Raw genomic sequence first — 19,905 nt, forward strand, 5'->3', positions numbered from 1 at the left:
TTTATCTAATCTATTGACTTACAATCTATTGATACCATCGCCGTAATTTGCTGAAAATTCATGGTCAGTGCGCAAATGACAAACTATCGCGCTAACCTATCATTTAATCGCGAGTAAGCATCGCGCGAATATACTGCCATATATGAAAATAACCCACTATTTCCATCATTAGTACCCAATTACGCCATCCGTCGCTAGACCGCCTCGTTATTCTAGATGTGCCTACGTGTCACTTTGACTGATGTAATCATCGTACTGCGTCCTGTATCCGGCCGCCTTCTGATTGATTTCAATGCGCGCGCGCGGGCGGCGAAGCAGATAGGCTCGTCGAAACCGCAGCACTTGCGATTATCATGAGCTGTCGCGACAGTTTTTTTTGCCGCATATCAAGATGTTCGCAACGGCCAAGGCCAGCGTGAACAACATGGAGAGCGTGTATTGATGTCCGTCATAGTCAACACGTATGCCCTCCCCCTTCCAACAACACACACGATAAGCGTGTAATGGTTAGCGTTGGTGATACGCGTTTATATCCAGTTGGCTTCCCTCGCCGAAGTTATGACACTATCGAGATGTTGTTAGTGAGTACGTGTCTACGAGACAAAGAGAATTCACGCGGCTGCCGACAACTATGGCTACAGCAGCGTAAAATATAACGCGTCGTGAGGGGATACGGCGCGGCTTCACGCGCCGAGCGCTTCGCAAATAGTTCGCTCCTTTGTAGTTATGGCAACCATCACGAGGCCGTCGTAGTCATTCGGGAAGATCCATGCAAAACGACCGTCATGATGACTCGCGCGAATAGCAATAAAATCCATACGAACTCGAAATAATTCACGTACTGAATCGCCTGCTACTCGTCTCGATGAATATTCAGAACAGATGGCAAAAAGAAGTTTGCGCGCGGTGTCGCAACGTTTCACAGCTCGCCTCTAAAGTAGGAGGAATCCCCTTTTTCGTACACGCGTCATTGGGTATTCTACCAGTGATTTCTTCCAGCGTCGCCGCTGTTATAGATGTAGACCATGTGACGTCATAGCATGACAATTTGACCTTGCCGATGAATCTACACAGCACCGTCGTAATTCCCGCAAGACTGGCGCGCGCAGCAGTGACACATATAGACTGTGTTCTCACATGTCCTCCGGGATGCTCATGGGTAAACATCATTCGGAAAACGAAAATGCCTGAATGCAAATATTATCTTTCCATATAGAGTCTTCACCGGTGTCGATGCAGCACCGTGCTTAGCTATCAACGTAATTACGTTGGTTAGCTTTGGAAATGCGACGCAGCCGCACTATATAACTATATGGCTGTATATATACGAGCTGTTCTGCGTTGTGCAGCTACAGCATACGGCTAATGCATTTGCTGCCTCAATCATGGCATTCACTCCCTGAAAGCAAGCAGCCTTTAGATGGACTCGCCTGATTGCACGTGAAGCTACGACGCTTCTCACAGGCACGCGCACCGCGCCTGTTTCGATTTCTTTTTTTTTCAATTACGACCCCTGTTTCTGTTGCAGCGAGAAGAAGCAGCAGCACACCGGGCCTCGTGGAGACCTCTGGCCGCCAGACGCTCGAGTCGCCCACCAGGCGGCCGACGCTGCCAAGCACACCAATCCTGCCTTACCGAGTGTCCGAAACCAGCGACGACGACGACCGCAAGGCCGCAAACTCGTCGAACAACAACAACAACAACGCCAACAGCGCCGCCGCCGCCGCCGCCGCCGCGCCGTCGTCGCCGTGCGAGTCGACGTCGACGTGTCAGCCGTCGGGGTCGTCGAGCTGCGCCGCACCGAAGGGGAACGGCCACCAGAGGGCGCGCGGGAGTCGTGGAGGCCGGCAGGCGGCGCATCGGTCGCCGCCGGCCTCGGGCGCGTTACTCGATTCGAATAGCGCGGAGGACGCGTGCGAGGGTGGCGCCGCAGCACGGCGGGCGTCAGGGGCTGAACAGGCCTGCGCCTCTGGCCTCAGCGATACGTCCGACGTCAGCGACCAGGCGTCGCAGCGGCACTGCCCGACGTCGCTCTTGCCGACGACGCGTTACCAGCCTGCGGCGACGCCCGCCGGCACCTTCAGCGACCCTCTCAACGTGCGCGCCTTTCAGGGACAGCCGAAGACGCCGTCGTCGCCCGTCGATCTGTCGCAGGAGGTACTGCTCGCCGAGATACGGCGTCTGCGCGAGCGCATCGTCACGCTGGAGACGCGAAACACGTCGATGAACCTAAAGCTCTCGCAACAGCAGTGGGAGGTCGAGCATAGACTCTCCGAAATCGAGATGCAAATATGCGGTAGTGACAGCGCCGCGAGCGTAAGTGGCAGCGAAGAGCGAACCGCCGCTGGCAGCGCCACCGGTGGCAGGACGTGACAGGTTGCGATGGAATGAGTGACAGCGAGGAGTGAACCGTCAGGTGGCAGCACCACCGGTGGCAGGACGTGACAGGTTGCGATGGAATGAGTGACAGCGAGGAGCGAACCGTCAGGTGGCAGCACCACCGGTGGCAGGACGTGACAGGTTGCGATGGAATGAGTGACAGCAAAAAGCGAACCGTCAGGTGGCAGCACCACCGGAACGACATTAAGAGCCCGACGTAACGGGCTCCGTCGCATGAATGCATTGGCTCAATGTTTGAGCATATCAAAAAGAAATAATCAACGACAATAACCACGACATCGGTGGCAAGACCGTAGCGAAAGTGTCTGGGATGACATACAAGATCCTGATACACGGCAGACAGTGCAGAGATTGCACGTGGCTAGTACGTCGTCAAATTCATTTGAGAAAATTCACCTCACCCAGTAATTGACTATAAGAGAACTGTGGGTGGGGTGCAGCAGCCCATGTCCGACAGACATTTGCACCCTGCTTACTGTAACGACCTATTTCTAATGAACACGTATAAAGAAACAGCGTGAGTGTTTGTGAGACGCTTGCTTAAGAGCAATGGTTTCATTAATTTAATGGATTCTATGGTCGAACATTCATAATATTATAGAACTCTACACTGCATCAGTGAGCATTTTTGTAGGTCGTTTGATGTTCAGTAATTTTATATTCAGCCACGTACGACGGCGTGCCAGTTCAGTGTTCGTGTCTTCAGCGATATCACTAAATTAAGCAGAACGCTATAACGTTCTGCATATGACGACAAATTGATGCGTGCAAGCTACCAACCGCATTCCCAGATGTAAATGTTTTTAAACATAGTTATTCATAATTATATTTCCCAAAAGGTAACGCCTACGTGACATACGCAATAAACCTGCCAAGAGTCATGGGAAACTCACCTGCACTGATGAGACATCAGTCTCAAAAAAGACACCAGAGGGAATTGCGAGTTAGAAAGATGGTACCCATCCTGAACTTTACAGATATTATTAATATAACGAAAAGGAGGCAGTATAGGCTCCTGGGACATTCAGTGGTAGACGCAACGTCTTGAACTTGTCAGCTATATCGGTATTTGTCGGCTATGTCGGCTTTTCGTACAAACGCGCCTTCGATTCACCCTCAGTGACCGCTACACTGCTGCGGCTACATTCACATGTCATTACTCTTCATCTCAAACTCACACTCATCGTTTGTGAATATAAGCGCTCACGTGGATGCATGTTATCTGTTAATACTGGCACGTGTAAATGTGCACGTTTAAATCGTGTTTGCTCGAATAGGTTTCGTAATTTAGGGCCAACCAAGGAAGATTGCGCGAGAATTCTCACTTGTGTTTTTGTACCCGTTTAGCAGCATCAGACAACCTCCATTGTAAAAACCGTGGGTGCAAATTACAGGTGATGCAGTTCTTTAACTTTGAAACTTTCAGCTTGTTCTGCTAGCATTTATGACAAATACGACATACGCATATACGCTCTCCTATGACACTATTTGTCATAGGAAGATTCTACCTATGACAAATATTGTTGTATGTGTTGTGTGCATCATAGGAGTTTACGAGCGCTATTATGAACGCAAGCAGTGAATTTCAGCTGTAAAGCGGAACGAAGTTGACTTGCCAATATTTGCCATCGGAAGAATCTTCTTATGACAAATAGTGTTATAGGAGAGCGTATATGCGTATGTCGTATTTGTCATAGATGCAAGCAGAACATGTTGTTTACATCTAGTGCGCACAGCGCATTGTACTTCTCTCCCAAGAAGCGGCTGGACATGTGAGACTTCTTTATTCATATCGAATGTGCATTAGCATACATAATAAAAAAAATTATGGCAAGAAGAGATTTATGCTTCATCGCTTTCCTGGTGAGAGTTCTCGTGATGCAGACGCAGTGATTTCTACTAGCGATTGCAATTTTGTCGCGCACTCCGCTCGCATCCTGTGGCTACACACTTTACGCGCTGAAAAAAAAAGTTGCGAAATTTCTCGAATTTCGAGCGAGATTGGGACGACGAGCAAAAAGATTTCCAACTCTTGCCGACGACTAAAACACATTAGTTAGGATTCGTCGTCGAGTTTACGTTTGGAATGTAAATAGATGAGCTCTGGTGTAGCGTTGCAGCCTAACAGCAGGCGACCGTACGCACATCTACACGTCAGGCGCCGTTCAGCAAATTTCCTCGTGGTTAGCAGAGTTTTTCGCTTCATCATCGCTGTGGGGAGTCAGTGAGAACACTCTGTTTGTTCTCACAATCGCACGCACGCACAACGCACGCACGCACGCACACACACACACACACACACACACACACACACACACACACACACACACACACACACACACACACACACACACACACACACACCTACACACACACACGCGCGCGCGCGCGACGCCGTCAGAAGTAGAAAAACCCGGCATGCGTTCGTACGCGCACGTAGAATGACGTAAATGTAATAATTCCATAACCGAACGAACCGCAAAACGGATCGCCGCTACCTATTCAGCAATGACACAAATACGCAAACCGTGCATTGCGCTGAGCTCGACGACGGGCAGAAACACTTGCAAATCATATCGAACTTCTATCGAACGCAACACAATTTTTCTATAGGGTTAATATACAACTCCACTTTCCTTCTTCTCAGACGCGTATGCGTTCACTCTACCCTTTAATAGTATTTATTCAGCTACGGGCGTGTGTTTGCCTATCATTATCAGAGATTATTAAGAGCAACGCTATATGCATCACACTTTTGTGGTTATTTCTCTCATGGAAATCGAAAAGGGCGCTTCGCGAAACGTTATCCATGTTGGGAAACTGCATGAGCTACTGCTTTTATATGACGAAATTCCGTGATATACATGAATAGCTTAGAATCGACGGTGTAGAAACGTTAATACACAAGGTAAGGGCATAATCGCTACGTGCGATTCTGATGGACATAAAATATCATCCGGTGCAAGTAGTGATACAGTAGCAAATTGTAAAGAAAATCACACTCAGAAATGCGAAAGCATAAGAAAACTATAAAGTAACCTTCATTTCACAGCAAGGAAACGCACATTTTTGCTGTACGTATACTGTGTTTCACATTAACCCTAATTCTCGTGATTCTAGTACCTCTTTAAAACGCCCAAGTTTGCGCAAAACTAGCAATGTTTACTTGTCGGTGTAGAGAAGCCCAATCCAATCAGAGCCATTATTCCGCCACGCGTTGCAGCAGATAATTGCTCTGGGAACAGCAGATAGGTTATGGGCTGTTACCGGCGTAGATTCCACATCATTATTCATTTCCTCGCCTTTTATAAAAACCGCGCCGAAGAAGTACACATTTATCTTTCTTAAGATAGAGTTAAATTTATTTAAATACCGATTTATTTAGGGCTCTGAGTCACGTCATCACAAACTATGTTATTTGCGCACCATAAATTAACGTTTTTAATGGATTGGTGCTTCACAGCCAATTAGAGCGAAGTGTCTATATTTCGCTATCGTGCTCATAATATTAAGTTTTACGCTGGGGAAAATAAATTCATCAATCAGCCACTTCCCTGAAAATTCTACCATTTCTGAGGTTTTGATAGAGAACGTTATAACCAATCGGATGCCGACACAGCTATCAATGCTTTACGGCCAGCGGACGCATTTTTACAGCGATAAAAAATATCGACCAGGAAAGCGTCATATTTTGCACTGGGAAAGGGTTGAAGGCCGCGGGACGAAAACACAACAAGTAAATTAATCATTTTAGCAATAAAAAGACAACATTATTTGCGCGGAAATAGTAGGTGGTAGTGATGGCGCGTATATGCATTTGCTCGTTTCCGTTCTATATAACTCATTGTTACTGAGATTCTACAGGCTACCATAAATTGTAATAAGTGCTCTGAATAAAGATTAGGCGCATGCTTTTGTGGTTATGTGACAGTGCATAGACATTATGTGGGAAAATGACAGCACCACACACGCATTTACGCACGCACGCACGCACGCATGCATGCATCTATACGTCCATAGGCACGAATTCACGCGCGCAGGTTCACAGGCACGCACGCATACCATAGTTGCACTTCACTTGCTGCGGTTGTGATACATAAAAGAAATCAGCGATGTGTCATATGAACGATTCAGCGTCGCAAATGAGCGCGACTTCCTGCATTAGCAAAGGCCCTTCGCTCACCTGTCGCGTGTTCCCAAGTAATCGATAAATTCTCTTTAAGAACGTTTTTTCCGGATCACGCTCATCTGTACAAACAGGATTGTGTCAGGCTGGCCTACCTACACGCATAGGGCACGCGTACCGATATACGGGATTGTGTGAGGCTCGCCTGTTCAAAACCCTGCAAAAATATGCAACCGCGGGCTGAAGAAATGGGCGCAACACCAAAGCCGACCTTCAAGCTGGAGTGTTGGAGTTTCGACGAAATTCAAATGCTGATTTCAAACAAGGGTGCTACGAATAAGAGGAACATTGTCTTACATAGCAGACCTCCACACCGCCATTTTAAGTATCGGTGCGAAATCGGCACCCTTTGTGTCGTGTATGTCAACTTATTAACGCGGACACAAACAAAGGCAGCCTAACACTATAAATGGCAGGTCCAATCATAAAACCTTTATTGAGAGAGTGAGAAGTAATTAGTGTTGAAGAGTATTTTCGGAATGGTACGACATTTCAGTTGTTATAAGAATCCCAAACTGTAATTAACATTTAATACAGTAAATTTGATACAGTCTGTATATAGGACAGTCGTCATCCCTGTTCTACGCAACACTATATACTGCGCATGCGCATAGGGACCCAATTTCCGAATACAATTATCTTATACATAGAAGACGCTAAATTCCACATATATTTTCTCGTTGTTTGTCTCATTTCTCTCCCTTCTCTGCCGACATAATGCCAGCGACCGATATTACATTATTAGGCCTATAAGCTGCCGCTATGTGTGGTACACGCCAGCGCACAATTATTAGCATAGAGAAAATCGTTGACCGAAAATAATTGATGTGATCATTAGCGATGGTGATGAATAATTCTCAGGCAGCGCATGCACGAGCGGTCTAAATACTAGTATGTGATTTTCATTCATGTCAATGGCCGAAGCCACCGTGGACGTGCAACGTATCCGCGGTGAAAGCCGTATAGCCTGCAAGCACTGACCGAGGTTGACACATATATTCCGAATATGAGGAATACCGTATATGTAGAACTAATTATAATCGCGTTGCAATTATTGACAGAGTAACATACAACGCCAGATGAATCCAGCAAGCTGCTACTGGCTGCTGTCGCGGCGTGACTGATTCATTATTATTCGAAAAGACCGCACAGCGTGCATGTGTGTGTGTGTGTGTGTGTGTGTGTGTGTGTGTGTGTGTGTGTGTGTGTGTGTGTGTGTGTGCACGTGCGCTGTAATGCGAAGCTGCGGTGTTCACGCAATGCATTATAGTCTGGCGGGTGGTATAAAAGGCGATATCCCTAATAACCGGTACTTAATTAACTAATTACTTAATTAATTACTTAACTAATTACTTAATTAACCGGTACTTAATTAACAAAGGAATCGGAGTCCGCCTCAAAGCAAGGTGACGAGGTCTTGTTGTTGCTCGGACTTATTTGCATTTGCTTTATCACTAACTAGAATCGCTGTGATCACGTTATTGCGATAATTGCCGAATTATTTTGTCCCGTATCAATTGGTTAAACGTCACACAAAGCGTTCTTTCTCGAGGAAAAGTCCGTGCATGCACAATACAATTATCAGCCAATTTTACGTCTAACTAATCTGATTTCGCGCTGATGAGGTTTTCCTGAAAGAATCTCATACCAATAACATATCGTACATGCTTAAAATCGCGATTATTTATAGAACAATTTATTGAGCGCAGCAAATATAATACCGTGTGCAGCGCTGCACATCCTGATACTGACTACATGGTTAGTATATAGTATACAATAGACTTAGAAAACTGCAAACTGCTTTTCTAAGCAGAGACATATTTCATGATTACGTATAATTGGGGAGAGATGAAATTCAACAAAAACAGGAATTTCCAGAGTAATTATCAAACACAGCGACATTTTGTCATTAGAGCAAATGTAGAAAAATGATCCTAATTTGCACGGAACAGTGAAATGGCTGCGCTCGCTTAACACGTATATAAATATATATGACGGCTCTTTATCACATGTATGATAGTTACTTTATTGCACGAAAGGCACATGCTGATATGTGCCTGACGAATCGGCAACCATGTATATCATCTAAACCTCTATCTCATTTCTATACCGTCTCGAGATCTGTGTGGGGCTATTTTCGGTACGATTCTATAATCAAATTATCTTAGATCTTAATTGTATTAGCTTTATATAATAACCCATCACCGGATGACACCTAGAACAGTCCCCAAGCCTACATCATACAACATACAATCATAACTTTATGGGACAGGTTTTGACAATTGTAACTGCTGAAATATCAACTGAAACAAGGAGGGTTATATTAGCTCTATATCTTTTTATAATGAGCATTCCTTAGTAACACATCATAAGCAGGTAAATAAAACGTTTAAATAAAGATGGTTTCAAAGAATAAATAAAAAAAGTACCACCGATAGGTGATCTATCCCCCCCGTCAGATGACCTGTCTTCGCTAGCTGTAAGTCTATAAGTCGATAATGTACCACAATACACAAAGCACGCGCAAACTAAATTAATGGTCTCATAACGTGCCAGCGACCGTGTGCACCTGAGTAATTTGCGCGTATCGCATATTACCTCTCAAGTTAGAACACGTTCTACTAACCAATACACCTTTCGCATCATAATCGCACTCGTTTACGATTTTTTGTTCAATGGGCCCGTAATTTTTAGCCTCGCTTCAGGCGATCGTTTTGTGAACGGCCGTCTATATTGTCGGGGTCGTGTTCTCTGACGATCTCCATGTATGTTGCGAAGCAACCGCGCGCACGTATTATGCTGTAATCTTTTTAGCTAGCGTCAAGACAAGCCACCACCATCATTACGATGCACAGGCAAACCTGCAACAGCCGGCAATTGCACCTAGACATGACACCGCCGCGGCTATACAGCGTGGCAGCCAGCCACACGTGCGCCCGTATGTCGTAGGAACACGGCGCACGCATGATACGGAAAGCGCGCGCGCGCCTCTGCGGGTGACAGACGATGAAAGCTCGGCGACTCCCGCGAGTTTAATCAGATCGATATTTGGTTTCACATTTATGCGCGTTAATAGGAAATTTTGCATATATATATATATATATCAGGGTCGTAGCCTGTGGGGGGGGGGCAAGGGGGCAGCTGACCCCCTATAGATTTTGGAGCAAAATTAAAAAATAAGCTTAGCTAATAATCGTAAATAACCCTAACGTGATTTCTTTGGTCACTTATTCGTGAATGCCTTGTCTCAGACCCACCCCTAGCACACTATGGACGTCGATCAAGAGCTGCGACCGTCGCTCATCATGACACAGTCGAGTCATAAAATTTTGCCGCCTCCCCCAGAAATGTGTTCAGCCTACGGCCCTTTATATATATATATACGTAGTTGCTACCGCGTAATGGGCGTGGCTTGGCGGGACGGGCATGGTATAATGTATGATCGGTAACGCATGCTACCAGTCGTCTCACTCTTCCCTACATTCGTGCCACTGCGCTTTATGATTCGTAGTCAATTTTTGCGCTAACGGCAGCCGATCGAAACGCGGCACATTATTTGCTCGCAACGGCAATATTCATGGCCGCCGAACAGTTCGTGTGCTCGTAATAGAGTCACCGTCCTACATACGTGCGCGCCCACTCTAGAGCACACAAGATGCAAGATGTCCGTGGTTAAATTGCCCCTTTAACACAACATTTCCTCAACACAACCGCAACAACAATACCAACGCTGCGAAAAATTCAGTCAAAGAATATTACTTCCGTCGACACAAAATTCCCTTTAACAACAGCTTCACTATAGAATATTCCCTTTGTGAGTATATCCGCCGATTTTCCCTGGATGCCTCTTATTACTCCATAGACATTCCTTTCCTCGCATCAATATATTCCTAGTATGTGGCTCCCGTAAAATATTCTAGGCGAGCAATATCCACAGATTAAAATGACGCCTGACATTTCCGATATTGTCCCTATAATATACTACTGTCGCTCACAGCTGCATGCAAAGGATATGTGATATTTGTATATATGCGTCGTGAGACGTTATAGACTAGTGCACTGACGGTGTTTCACACGGGAGCTCTCGGAAAAGCGCCTACGGCTAAGCGAGTGCAGATTTATGCATTTCAGTGGAATTTCATTAGTTGCAGCATTATTGTGGTATTATATTGATAAGACGCTGCCGTAACGCCGCAGACTGATTGTTCCGTCGCCAGAATCTTACAACAGTCACACTGAGAAATATGCGAGATTCGGAGAGAAAGACGAGCGGCGCGATGGCGGTGACAATGCCGTGACTGTCTGTGCCGTTTACTGTTACACAACATCAGAGGGTAGAAAGGTTGAAGAGGTGACTGTGATGAGTTAAAAGTTGAAAAAATAGAAAAACTGTAGATACCTATGCTGAGATTGCAGATTACGTCGAAATTAGTTTCATTATTTTCACATGCGATAAGAACCGGAGGGAGTAATATAATCTCGTTCGTTTAGAGGCACCGCAGACAGCACACGGTGCTCTAAATATAGCGTGCACGGCCGGGATACGTGGCTGTCGTGATAATTCAAGCATGCAATTGCGATGTCATAAATGAGGTATAAGTATGAGATTAATCATGCTTACGTTATCTCACTGTGGCAAACACGTCATTACCAACGTGGCCGAAATCCCCGAATGACATTCAATAGACTTTCTGCATCTCTACGAGACTGGATTTTCATACAATACCTCGCCAGAAAGGTATATGTTATACCGGTGCAGTACAGGCGGCACATGGGAAAAGCATGGAAGTGGTGATGGCGAAGCACACCTCACCTGTTTGAGCCTTCGGAGAACAAAACTGTTATGTGGCGAGTGATGAAATACACCAAAGACCTATCCGACACACGCAATGTGCGAATTAGCACGTCAAATCATTATATACAAAGATTATACTGTAATTATAATAACCTCTTACGGAACTTATTACTGGATATATGACTTAAAATTATAAATAGAAATCTGGGCCGCACAATGTCAAATTTCCACATCGGGCGCCAACCGATTATACAAACAGTTTACAGCTTATGGTAATTCGTGTTTTGCACTGCACTTGCGCGCGCGTCAGAGGCAATATTTAATACGGTTATGAGGGAAACATGTAGTTTTGTGGACTGGGAAAGCCCATGTTGCCCGAAACAGAACGTCGAGGGTAACATTGATTTTTGATGCCAGCGAAAATGCTGTCAAATAAAAAACTGGGGCAATCCGGGTGTTGCTGTGTTAAATCAGGAGTAAATAATGCTAAGAGAAATGAAAAGAAATGCTCTTCTATCAACTTTCTCTCTTTTTATACTCTACTAAAGATATGCTACATATATGTTTAGCAGTTTAACTAATAATCCCTGTATGATAAAACAGTAAAAATAACCCTAAAAACGTAAATGTTAAATGTATGAGTGGCAGCCGACCGTCTACACAATGACAGTTTGGCTCCTTAGCCGTCTTCCGTTAAAAACACATTTTCGGACGTTCTTCCGGTTCGTAAGCGTTGCATGGGACTAGGAAGTTTCCACGTTCTAATTTACATTGACGTGCGCACGGGCAGAAACCAACACAATATTTTTTAAACTTAGAAGCCAAAAATTTTGTTAGTAAATTAGTAAATGAAATTAAAAAGACAGATGGAACTACTTTAACTGATCTAAAGGATATAATTGAAGAAACAATTTTGTTTATGAAAAGCTCTACTCCAAAAGAGAAACAATACCTATATATACGTTTGAAAAAATTACTGTCAAACTATCAAGTTCCAGTTTTTACACATGAACAGTATAATCCACTTGAAGGTAAACTACAAAAGACTAAAAGGAAATACTAAACGCGTTAAAAAGGATGAAAAATGAAAAAAGTCCTGGGTCAGATGGCTTTACTGCAGAGTTTTACAATTTTTTTTGGATTAACCTTGGATCTTTTCTCCAAAGATCACTAAATTATGCATATGTACATGGCTCGCTTTCTGTTACGCAAAAACAAGGTATTATAACTTGCTTACCTAAGCCCGGAAAGGAAAAATGTTATCTAAAAAACTTAAGGCCTATATCATTATTAAATATATCCTATAAAATTGCATCAACAGCTATAGCTAATAGAATTAAGCAGGTGTTACCGGTAATTATCAGTAGTGACCAAAATGGATTTATGGAAGGACGGTACATAGGTGAAAATACGAGAATGATATACGATATCATTGAATATACTGAAACATTCCAGTTGCCTGGTCTCCTACTACAGATAGACTTTGAAAAAGCATTTGATTCTGTTGATTGGAAGTTTATATCACGGGCACTAGATTTTTTTGGTTTCGGTCAATCAATTCAAAAATGGATAAGCATTTTTCAGCATCAGTCAAACGCATGTGTAAATGGCTTTGCTTCTCCATTTTTTAACTTATCAAGAGGATGTCGCCAAGGGGATCCAATTTCACCATACTTATTTATAATATGTGCTAAAATTTTAAGTATACTAATTAAAAATAATGACAATATAAAAGGAATAAGAATAAATGAAATTGAATATCTTCCTTCACAATTTGCTGATGATACTACCATTTTCTTGGATGGCACTGAGAGAAGTCTTAATAATACCTATACAAAGTATTTATATATATATTATCATGGCGACACAGTACACTCGCAGCGGCGAGTGCGGGAGCGTTCGGCGTTAGTTTTTATGAAGTAAAGTTGATATACAGTGACACAACAGTAGAACTGTAATTGAGAGGTAGGCCTACGGTAGTATAGGGCCTATTTGTGAATGTGCGTTCATATTATTTTCAGTTTTTACTGACTCTGTCTCAAGTGCCTGTGGCATATATACCGTATAGTGGCGTGTACGTTGGCACTGGAAAGCCACCTGCATGAGCGTGTCCTTCTCACACGGTCGCGGCGACGTTTCTGCGACCTAACAAGCCGTTAACGGACACACCATTATTTCCTAGAAAAAAATGCCCACACATCAATTAAGGGACAACGATCGTCCGAAAGACTAGTTCAAAACAGTGGCACGCGCATAGGAACCGATCCTGCAATTATGGCAACGAGATTCTCCACCGCGAATCACTTTGAAGATGAAGATAGCCATTTTCCTGTAATTATTTGGATATTCCGGAGAGCAGACGTTAACCTGCGGCTGTAGACGCTGTAGATATAGACATAACCTGTAATGAAATCACCAGTCGATGCACACATGCGCACCTGACGAAATCTTAGATGCATATATGTACGTCAGTCTTTTGCTTTCATCGCGTCTTATATTTACTCGAGCCACGCTGTTATGCCATATTTTAATGCTGAAATATGTCACGTGAATGCTTTTTTTATTACTGCGAAAAGATATCGCACTGTAGTTGATGCAGACCATGTCACGTGTAGTAAAATAACCTCCTCCCCGATACCGCTTACTCGCTGAAACCAATGGTGCCCGCTGAGAGCACCGTGAATGTTGCAGCCAGTTTTATAGTTAAAAAAAAAATATTTTGTTTGTGTTTACACATTGTAATCGAAATGTGGTATGCTAAATTTACGTCGCACATATAAATTACGGTTTTTACGTCTAGATATCACAGTATTGCTTGCACAGTTTTATCCAATTTAACAGATAAACAGCAATTACGGGCACTATTATTACATTACGTCAATATTTATGCTTTGTTTAATATATATAATAATATACACGCACACACACACACAGTAACGAACAAAACAAAGAATTGTATTCTGTGCTGTACAGCAGTAGTGAAGTTAGAGCGAATCTAACAACCAGGCATCGGTGTGTAGGGGCGTAGAAGAGGGGTCTAAGAAATCTTATGCATATAAATGGATTAACCGAGTGTTATTATATATATGCCACGACGTTCAGTTAATTACTGTCTTGCATTCTTAGAAATAACTAGTTACTCTGCCTAGGCTAGAAGTAGTAAGGACTTGGACAAACGTTGGACACGTTAGTATACGTACATGCATCGTATAGAGACCAGCACCACAAATCTATAATTATTGGCGAAGCCAAAGCTTCAGGACAGAGCTGCCACATATCTACAAGCAGTGACGTAGACAGGTCCTCAGTTGTGGGGGGAGGGGATGATTTCGCATCGCAATGTATATAAAGAGTGTGCGCGAGTAGCGCACACCGCGAGCGCCTTGGCGCAAAGCCCTCAATGGGTGGGGTCCAGGGGTCCGCCCTAGGAAGCTCTTGGATTTTAGCAATTTAGAACCTTCAAGATAGCTGTTTTTGAGAGAATTGAGAAAAAATTGATATTGAAAGTGCAATTTTGTGAATTCTAGGGTAATGTTTTACTTTGGATTCCAGAGACACACCCCTTCCCCCCCCCCCCAACACACACAACCAGTGGCGGATCCAAAAGAAAATTCTGGGGGGGGGACGAATCATGCGAGCTCAAGGGCACGAAGCGCCCGGAGAGGGGGGGGGGTGTTGGAGGAGGTGTCCCCCTCCCACTGTGTGGAATTGTTAAAAAGTTGCACAATAACATCACTGTTGTGTTGAGTATTTTTACCTTTGGGGACACAAAAGACAAAATACTTACTACCAAATCTGTGCTATGTACATGTCTTCACTGGGGTTACCAGTGCAGACTTACCTAGGCTAAAATACCTTTGCCCTAAAAATTCTAGGGGGCGACCGCCCCGTGCTACCGACCCCCCGTTGACAACTACAGCACTGAAATCATCTCCCCCTGAAATTTTGATAAATCGTATATTTTACTGAGAACGTTAAAACTGCAAAAAAATATGAGAAAAACAACCAGATTTGAACCAAAAAGTGCATATTTTCACCCCTTATACAAAATCGGGAATATACTTCCGGTCGGGTCTCGGCACCCCATCCCCCCCAAAAAAAGTGAGATGAAATTGAATTTTCCCATTCAATCCCCGTGAAAATTCAATATCTCAGGATGGTGTGTCTTTACAAATCTGCACACGAGGCTACTTTATGTTCATTGTCGTGTAGATCGTTATAACAAGTATTGGTCGGCTTCTTAATTTATAACGACTATAGATCAGATCAAGCAATTGATAGAGAAGTGAAAGCATAGTGGACCTAGTAGTTGATCTAATAAATATTGTAGCGATTTTTGGGGAAGCATTATTTTTGTCAAAATCTTGCATTATGGAAACTTCCAAGGCTGCAATAAGGAATTCCATCGCTGCTATATAGATAGATATCTACACGGAAAAGTATTACAGGTTATATGTGTAACGATAGTCGTACCCATTCAATGATGATTGCTGATTTTGAAAATCCGGAATAGAAATGATGCTATTATCCTGTGGATATCTGAGACGGTGGTGTTCTCGAGGAATAAATTATCATTATCGCAGCGTCTGCTGATATTTGTCGTAATCAATGCATTTTCTAGATATAGCAAGTAAGCAAAAGTAATATAGTAAAGTAGTAAGCATAGTAAAAATTGGATGCATCGGAACACGGCAGTTTTTTTACGTGTACTGATATGTTTTTAGAAAAGACAATGTGTATTATATAGTAGCAATCGAATATATATATAAATATATATATAACATATATTATATATATATATATTAGATAGAGAGAGAGAGAGAGTAGAGAGAGAGAGAGAGAGAGAGAAGAGAGAAGGAAGAGGAGAGAGGGGGAAAAAAAGGAGAAAAAAGGAAAAAAACAAGAGAGAGAGAGAGAGTTATTGAAGGCTTGTTTTTTTCTTGCACATACTAAATCAGCCACGTTCGCAAGATGCCGCGAGGCTGAACATTGTGTTTAAGAGGCGTATAACCCGATAGAAATTGGAGCAATCAATATACATGCAAACACGGCTACTCTTTAGGGCACGGCTGAAGATCTTTGCACAGTTGGCTTCCACCGTTCGACGATGTAGGCCTACACAGAGCAAGACAATGACCGATGATTGGCTTTTGCTTCGTGTACACGGCGACGGAAAAGACTCCCACGAGAATACACATTGTCATAATATGCGAAACGAGCTTTCTAATTACACACCTCCTTCTCCAAAAACTTCACAGCAGAAAAGGTATCAGGTGGTGATGCTAGTACTCTAATTTTATTGCACCTACAGGATGTATGTACAATTCCGGATGACAATTTTTAAGCGATGAGCGTAGAGAATTTTACAGAGACAATAGAGGCGTTGCGGAAAAAGACACATCCAACATAACTATTCAATCTATCACGATATATGCTACTGACAGTTAATTTTAAAAGCAACGGTAGTAGGAATTTTGACATTTGCCAAACTATAGAGCATGTTACTAGAACGGAATTGTTTCCCAAATTGTTTTCATCAATCAGGAATACGGGAGTTGGCGTTTTGTATAAATAGGTGGTAAAATATCATGCATTTAAGAGCAATATTTTTTAGTGTAGAATTGACGTCGGAAAAGTTGTCGTCGTCGGAAAAGTCTGTCGAAAACGTTTTTTTACGACGATATAAACACAACATAGGATTCAACATTTTATTCTAATGTATTTTTTATTTCATTTCGACATTTTATTCAACGTGTTAATTTATTCTTTTAGCGATGGCCTTTGCGATCTAGTAAAGCAGTGCTAGGAGAAACGTCGATGCATTGCCCAAATCCACCGAGAACTAAATGCCACGCTGACCCGTTACCTCTTCGTTAAATCATGTAGGCGGGGGCCGCGGGGCAATGTGGCTGATTATGTCGACGACTCTAAGATAAAAAAGTATAGACTAGAAATAAGATAAAAAAAATGTAAGTAAAAATGTAGATCGAGCCGCGGTTATGCGACGACCGTATGATGCGAACTAAACACGTTTTACATTCGCGTCTAGATATAACGAGAGTTTATGCGGCGTCTGAATAATTCAGCAAAATGTATGTTGATGATCAGACGTGCCCAATTAGGCAACGTCAGTTACTTGTAAAGTAAAGACCTTATATAGACGTCTAGCTGCAGCTGTTTATGCGAAGCCCATAATATTAAAGCTATCTCAAATGCTAAATATGTGTGTGTGTGTGTGTGTGTGTGTGTGTGTGTGTGTGTGTGTGTGTGTGCGCGTGTGTGTGTGTCTCTGTGTGTGTATGTGTGCATGTGTGTGCGCGCGCGTACGTGCGCGTGTGTGTGTGTGTGTGTTTGTCTGTCTACCTGCCTGTTTGTCGGTCTGTCTGTCTGTCTGTCCGCCTGCCCGATGACCGCCCATCCATCCATCCATCTGCCCATTGATCCATTCGTTCATTCATTCATTCATTCATTCATTCATCCAATCCTGCCATTCCATTCCATTCATCCATCATCCATATCCATCCATCCATCATCATCCACCTCCATCCATCATTTCCATCCAGTCCATCCTTCCATTCCATCCATCACATCCATCATCCATCCATCCATGCCATCCATCATCCATCCATCCATCCATCAATATAATCAACAATCAATCATATCAATCAATCAATAATCAATCAATCAATCAACAATCGATCAAATCAAATCAAAATCAATTCAATCAATCAATCAAAACTGTTTTTTTGTTTTCCCAAAAATCAAGCAATCATCCACCCATTCTCAGTCCATCAATCCATCCATCCATCTCCAATCCATCATCCATCCATCCATCCTCCAATCCATCCATTCCATCCATCCTTCATCAATCATTCCACCACTCAGCAATCATCCATCATCCATTCCCATCCATCCACCATCCCAAATCCATCCATCCATCCATCCATCCATCCCTCCTTCCATCCAATCATATCCATTCATTCCATCCTTCATCCATCCATCCATCCAATGCATCCAATCATTCCATCCATCCATCCATTCCATCCATCCATCCATCTCCATCCATCCATCCATTCCAATCATCCTCCTCCCATTCATCCATCCCACATCCCATCCATTCCATCATCCATCCATCCATTCCATCCATCCATCCATCATATCCATCCATCCATCCATCCATGTCCATTCCATCGCATCCATTCCATTTCATCCTTTCCGATCCATCCAGCCATCCATCCATCCATCCATCCATCCATCCATCCATCCATCCATCCATCCATCCATCCATCCATCCATCCATCCATCCATCCATCCATCCATCTATCCATAATCCATCCATCCATCCATCAATCAATCAATCAATCCAAGCAACCCATTCGCCCACCTACGAAACTATCAAGTAACTATGAACAACGTAACTAACTAACTATATCAAGCAATGACTAAAAGAACGAAATTACATAAGAGAATTACAATTACAATGATATCATAGTATCAGGAGCTAATAATGACAAATTATCAATTTTGTCATTATTAGCTCCTGATAGTATGGTAATACATTTATTTTTACGCCATATTACTTATCTCCTTATCCTCTACCTTATCTCCTTATCTTCTACCTTATCTCCTTATTTACCTTATTATCTTTATCTCCTTATTTACTTATCTCCCGCGCTCGCATCAGCACGAGCATTGACCACCAAAGTGCTAATTTTTTCCTGTTTCTGATTATTTAATGAGTCACGGCCGCTGAGCTGTATATAATAACCTGTATATAATACAGCTCAGTGGACATGACGCTAGCGTCTTCCGATACCACGTATTGCAGAATAAAAACGTATCCATGTCATTTCTTATCAGTTATTATTTGTGCGTATTAGCACCCATTAAAAGTCTTCTGGTTATATGCACAATAAATGTATTCGAATTTGTGTTTTGTAATCCATTCTCCTCCAATCAGCAGCTTCGTGACAGTATATTAGCAAGTTCCTGTTATCGTAAGTTAGTGTGACTGTCAATGCTGTTGTCGTATAGAAGTATAGGTCCATTATTACCATAGTATTAATTTTACTCGTAGCTTTGCGATGTTTCTGACAACGAGGCTAGTAGGAAAGTCTTTACTCATCATTCCCAATATGTTGTGGATCCCCAGGGCAGTGTTCGTTGGTGAAATTGTTTTATGACACTGTAGGATGTCCAAATCACAACTACATGATGAACTTGCACATTTGGTTTCCTACCGCCGTTTTCTAAATTCGAAAACGGGGTATTTGGGTTTCATGAAAAGGTGACGAAGCACAGCGGATGTGGGAGGAACGGTACAAGAATACGCACATCGACATCAACTAATTTAACCGAAGGCATGATTACTACAATATTCCACATAGTAGGATAATATGTGACTTACACAGACCATAACTTTATTCTTCTTGTGTCATCATGCGCCACGCATCAGTTTACTATATATATATATATATATATATATATATATATATGTGTAGTAAACAACTAACGGACGTATATA

General features: G+C 42.9%; 1 protein-coding gene across 1 annotated transcript in view; it reads left to right on the forward strand.

The window, feature by feature from the left end:
- The window catches only part of LOC106804708 (cyclic nucleotide-gated cation channel alpha-3-like), a 101,000-nt gene that overhangs the window by 76,055 nt on the left and 5,040 nt on the right, over nt 1–19,905 (forward strand). Inside the window, 1 exon segment of the mRNA XM_014805998.1 lies at nt 1,529–1,674. Coding sequence (XP_014661484.1) covers nt 1,529–1,674 — 146 coding nt within the window.

The sequence above is a fragment of the Priapulus caudatus genome, unplaced genomic scaffold (genome assembly GCF_000485595.1).
Source record: "Priapulus caudatus unplaced genomic scaffold, Priapulus_caudatus-5.0.1 Scaffold84, whole genome shotgun sequence".
In the NCBI taxonomy this organism is placed as follows: Eukaryota; Metazoa; Priapulida; class Priapulimorpha; order Priapulimorphida; family Priapulidae; genus Priapulus; species Priapulus caudatus.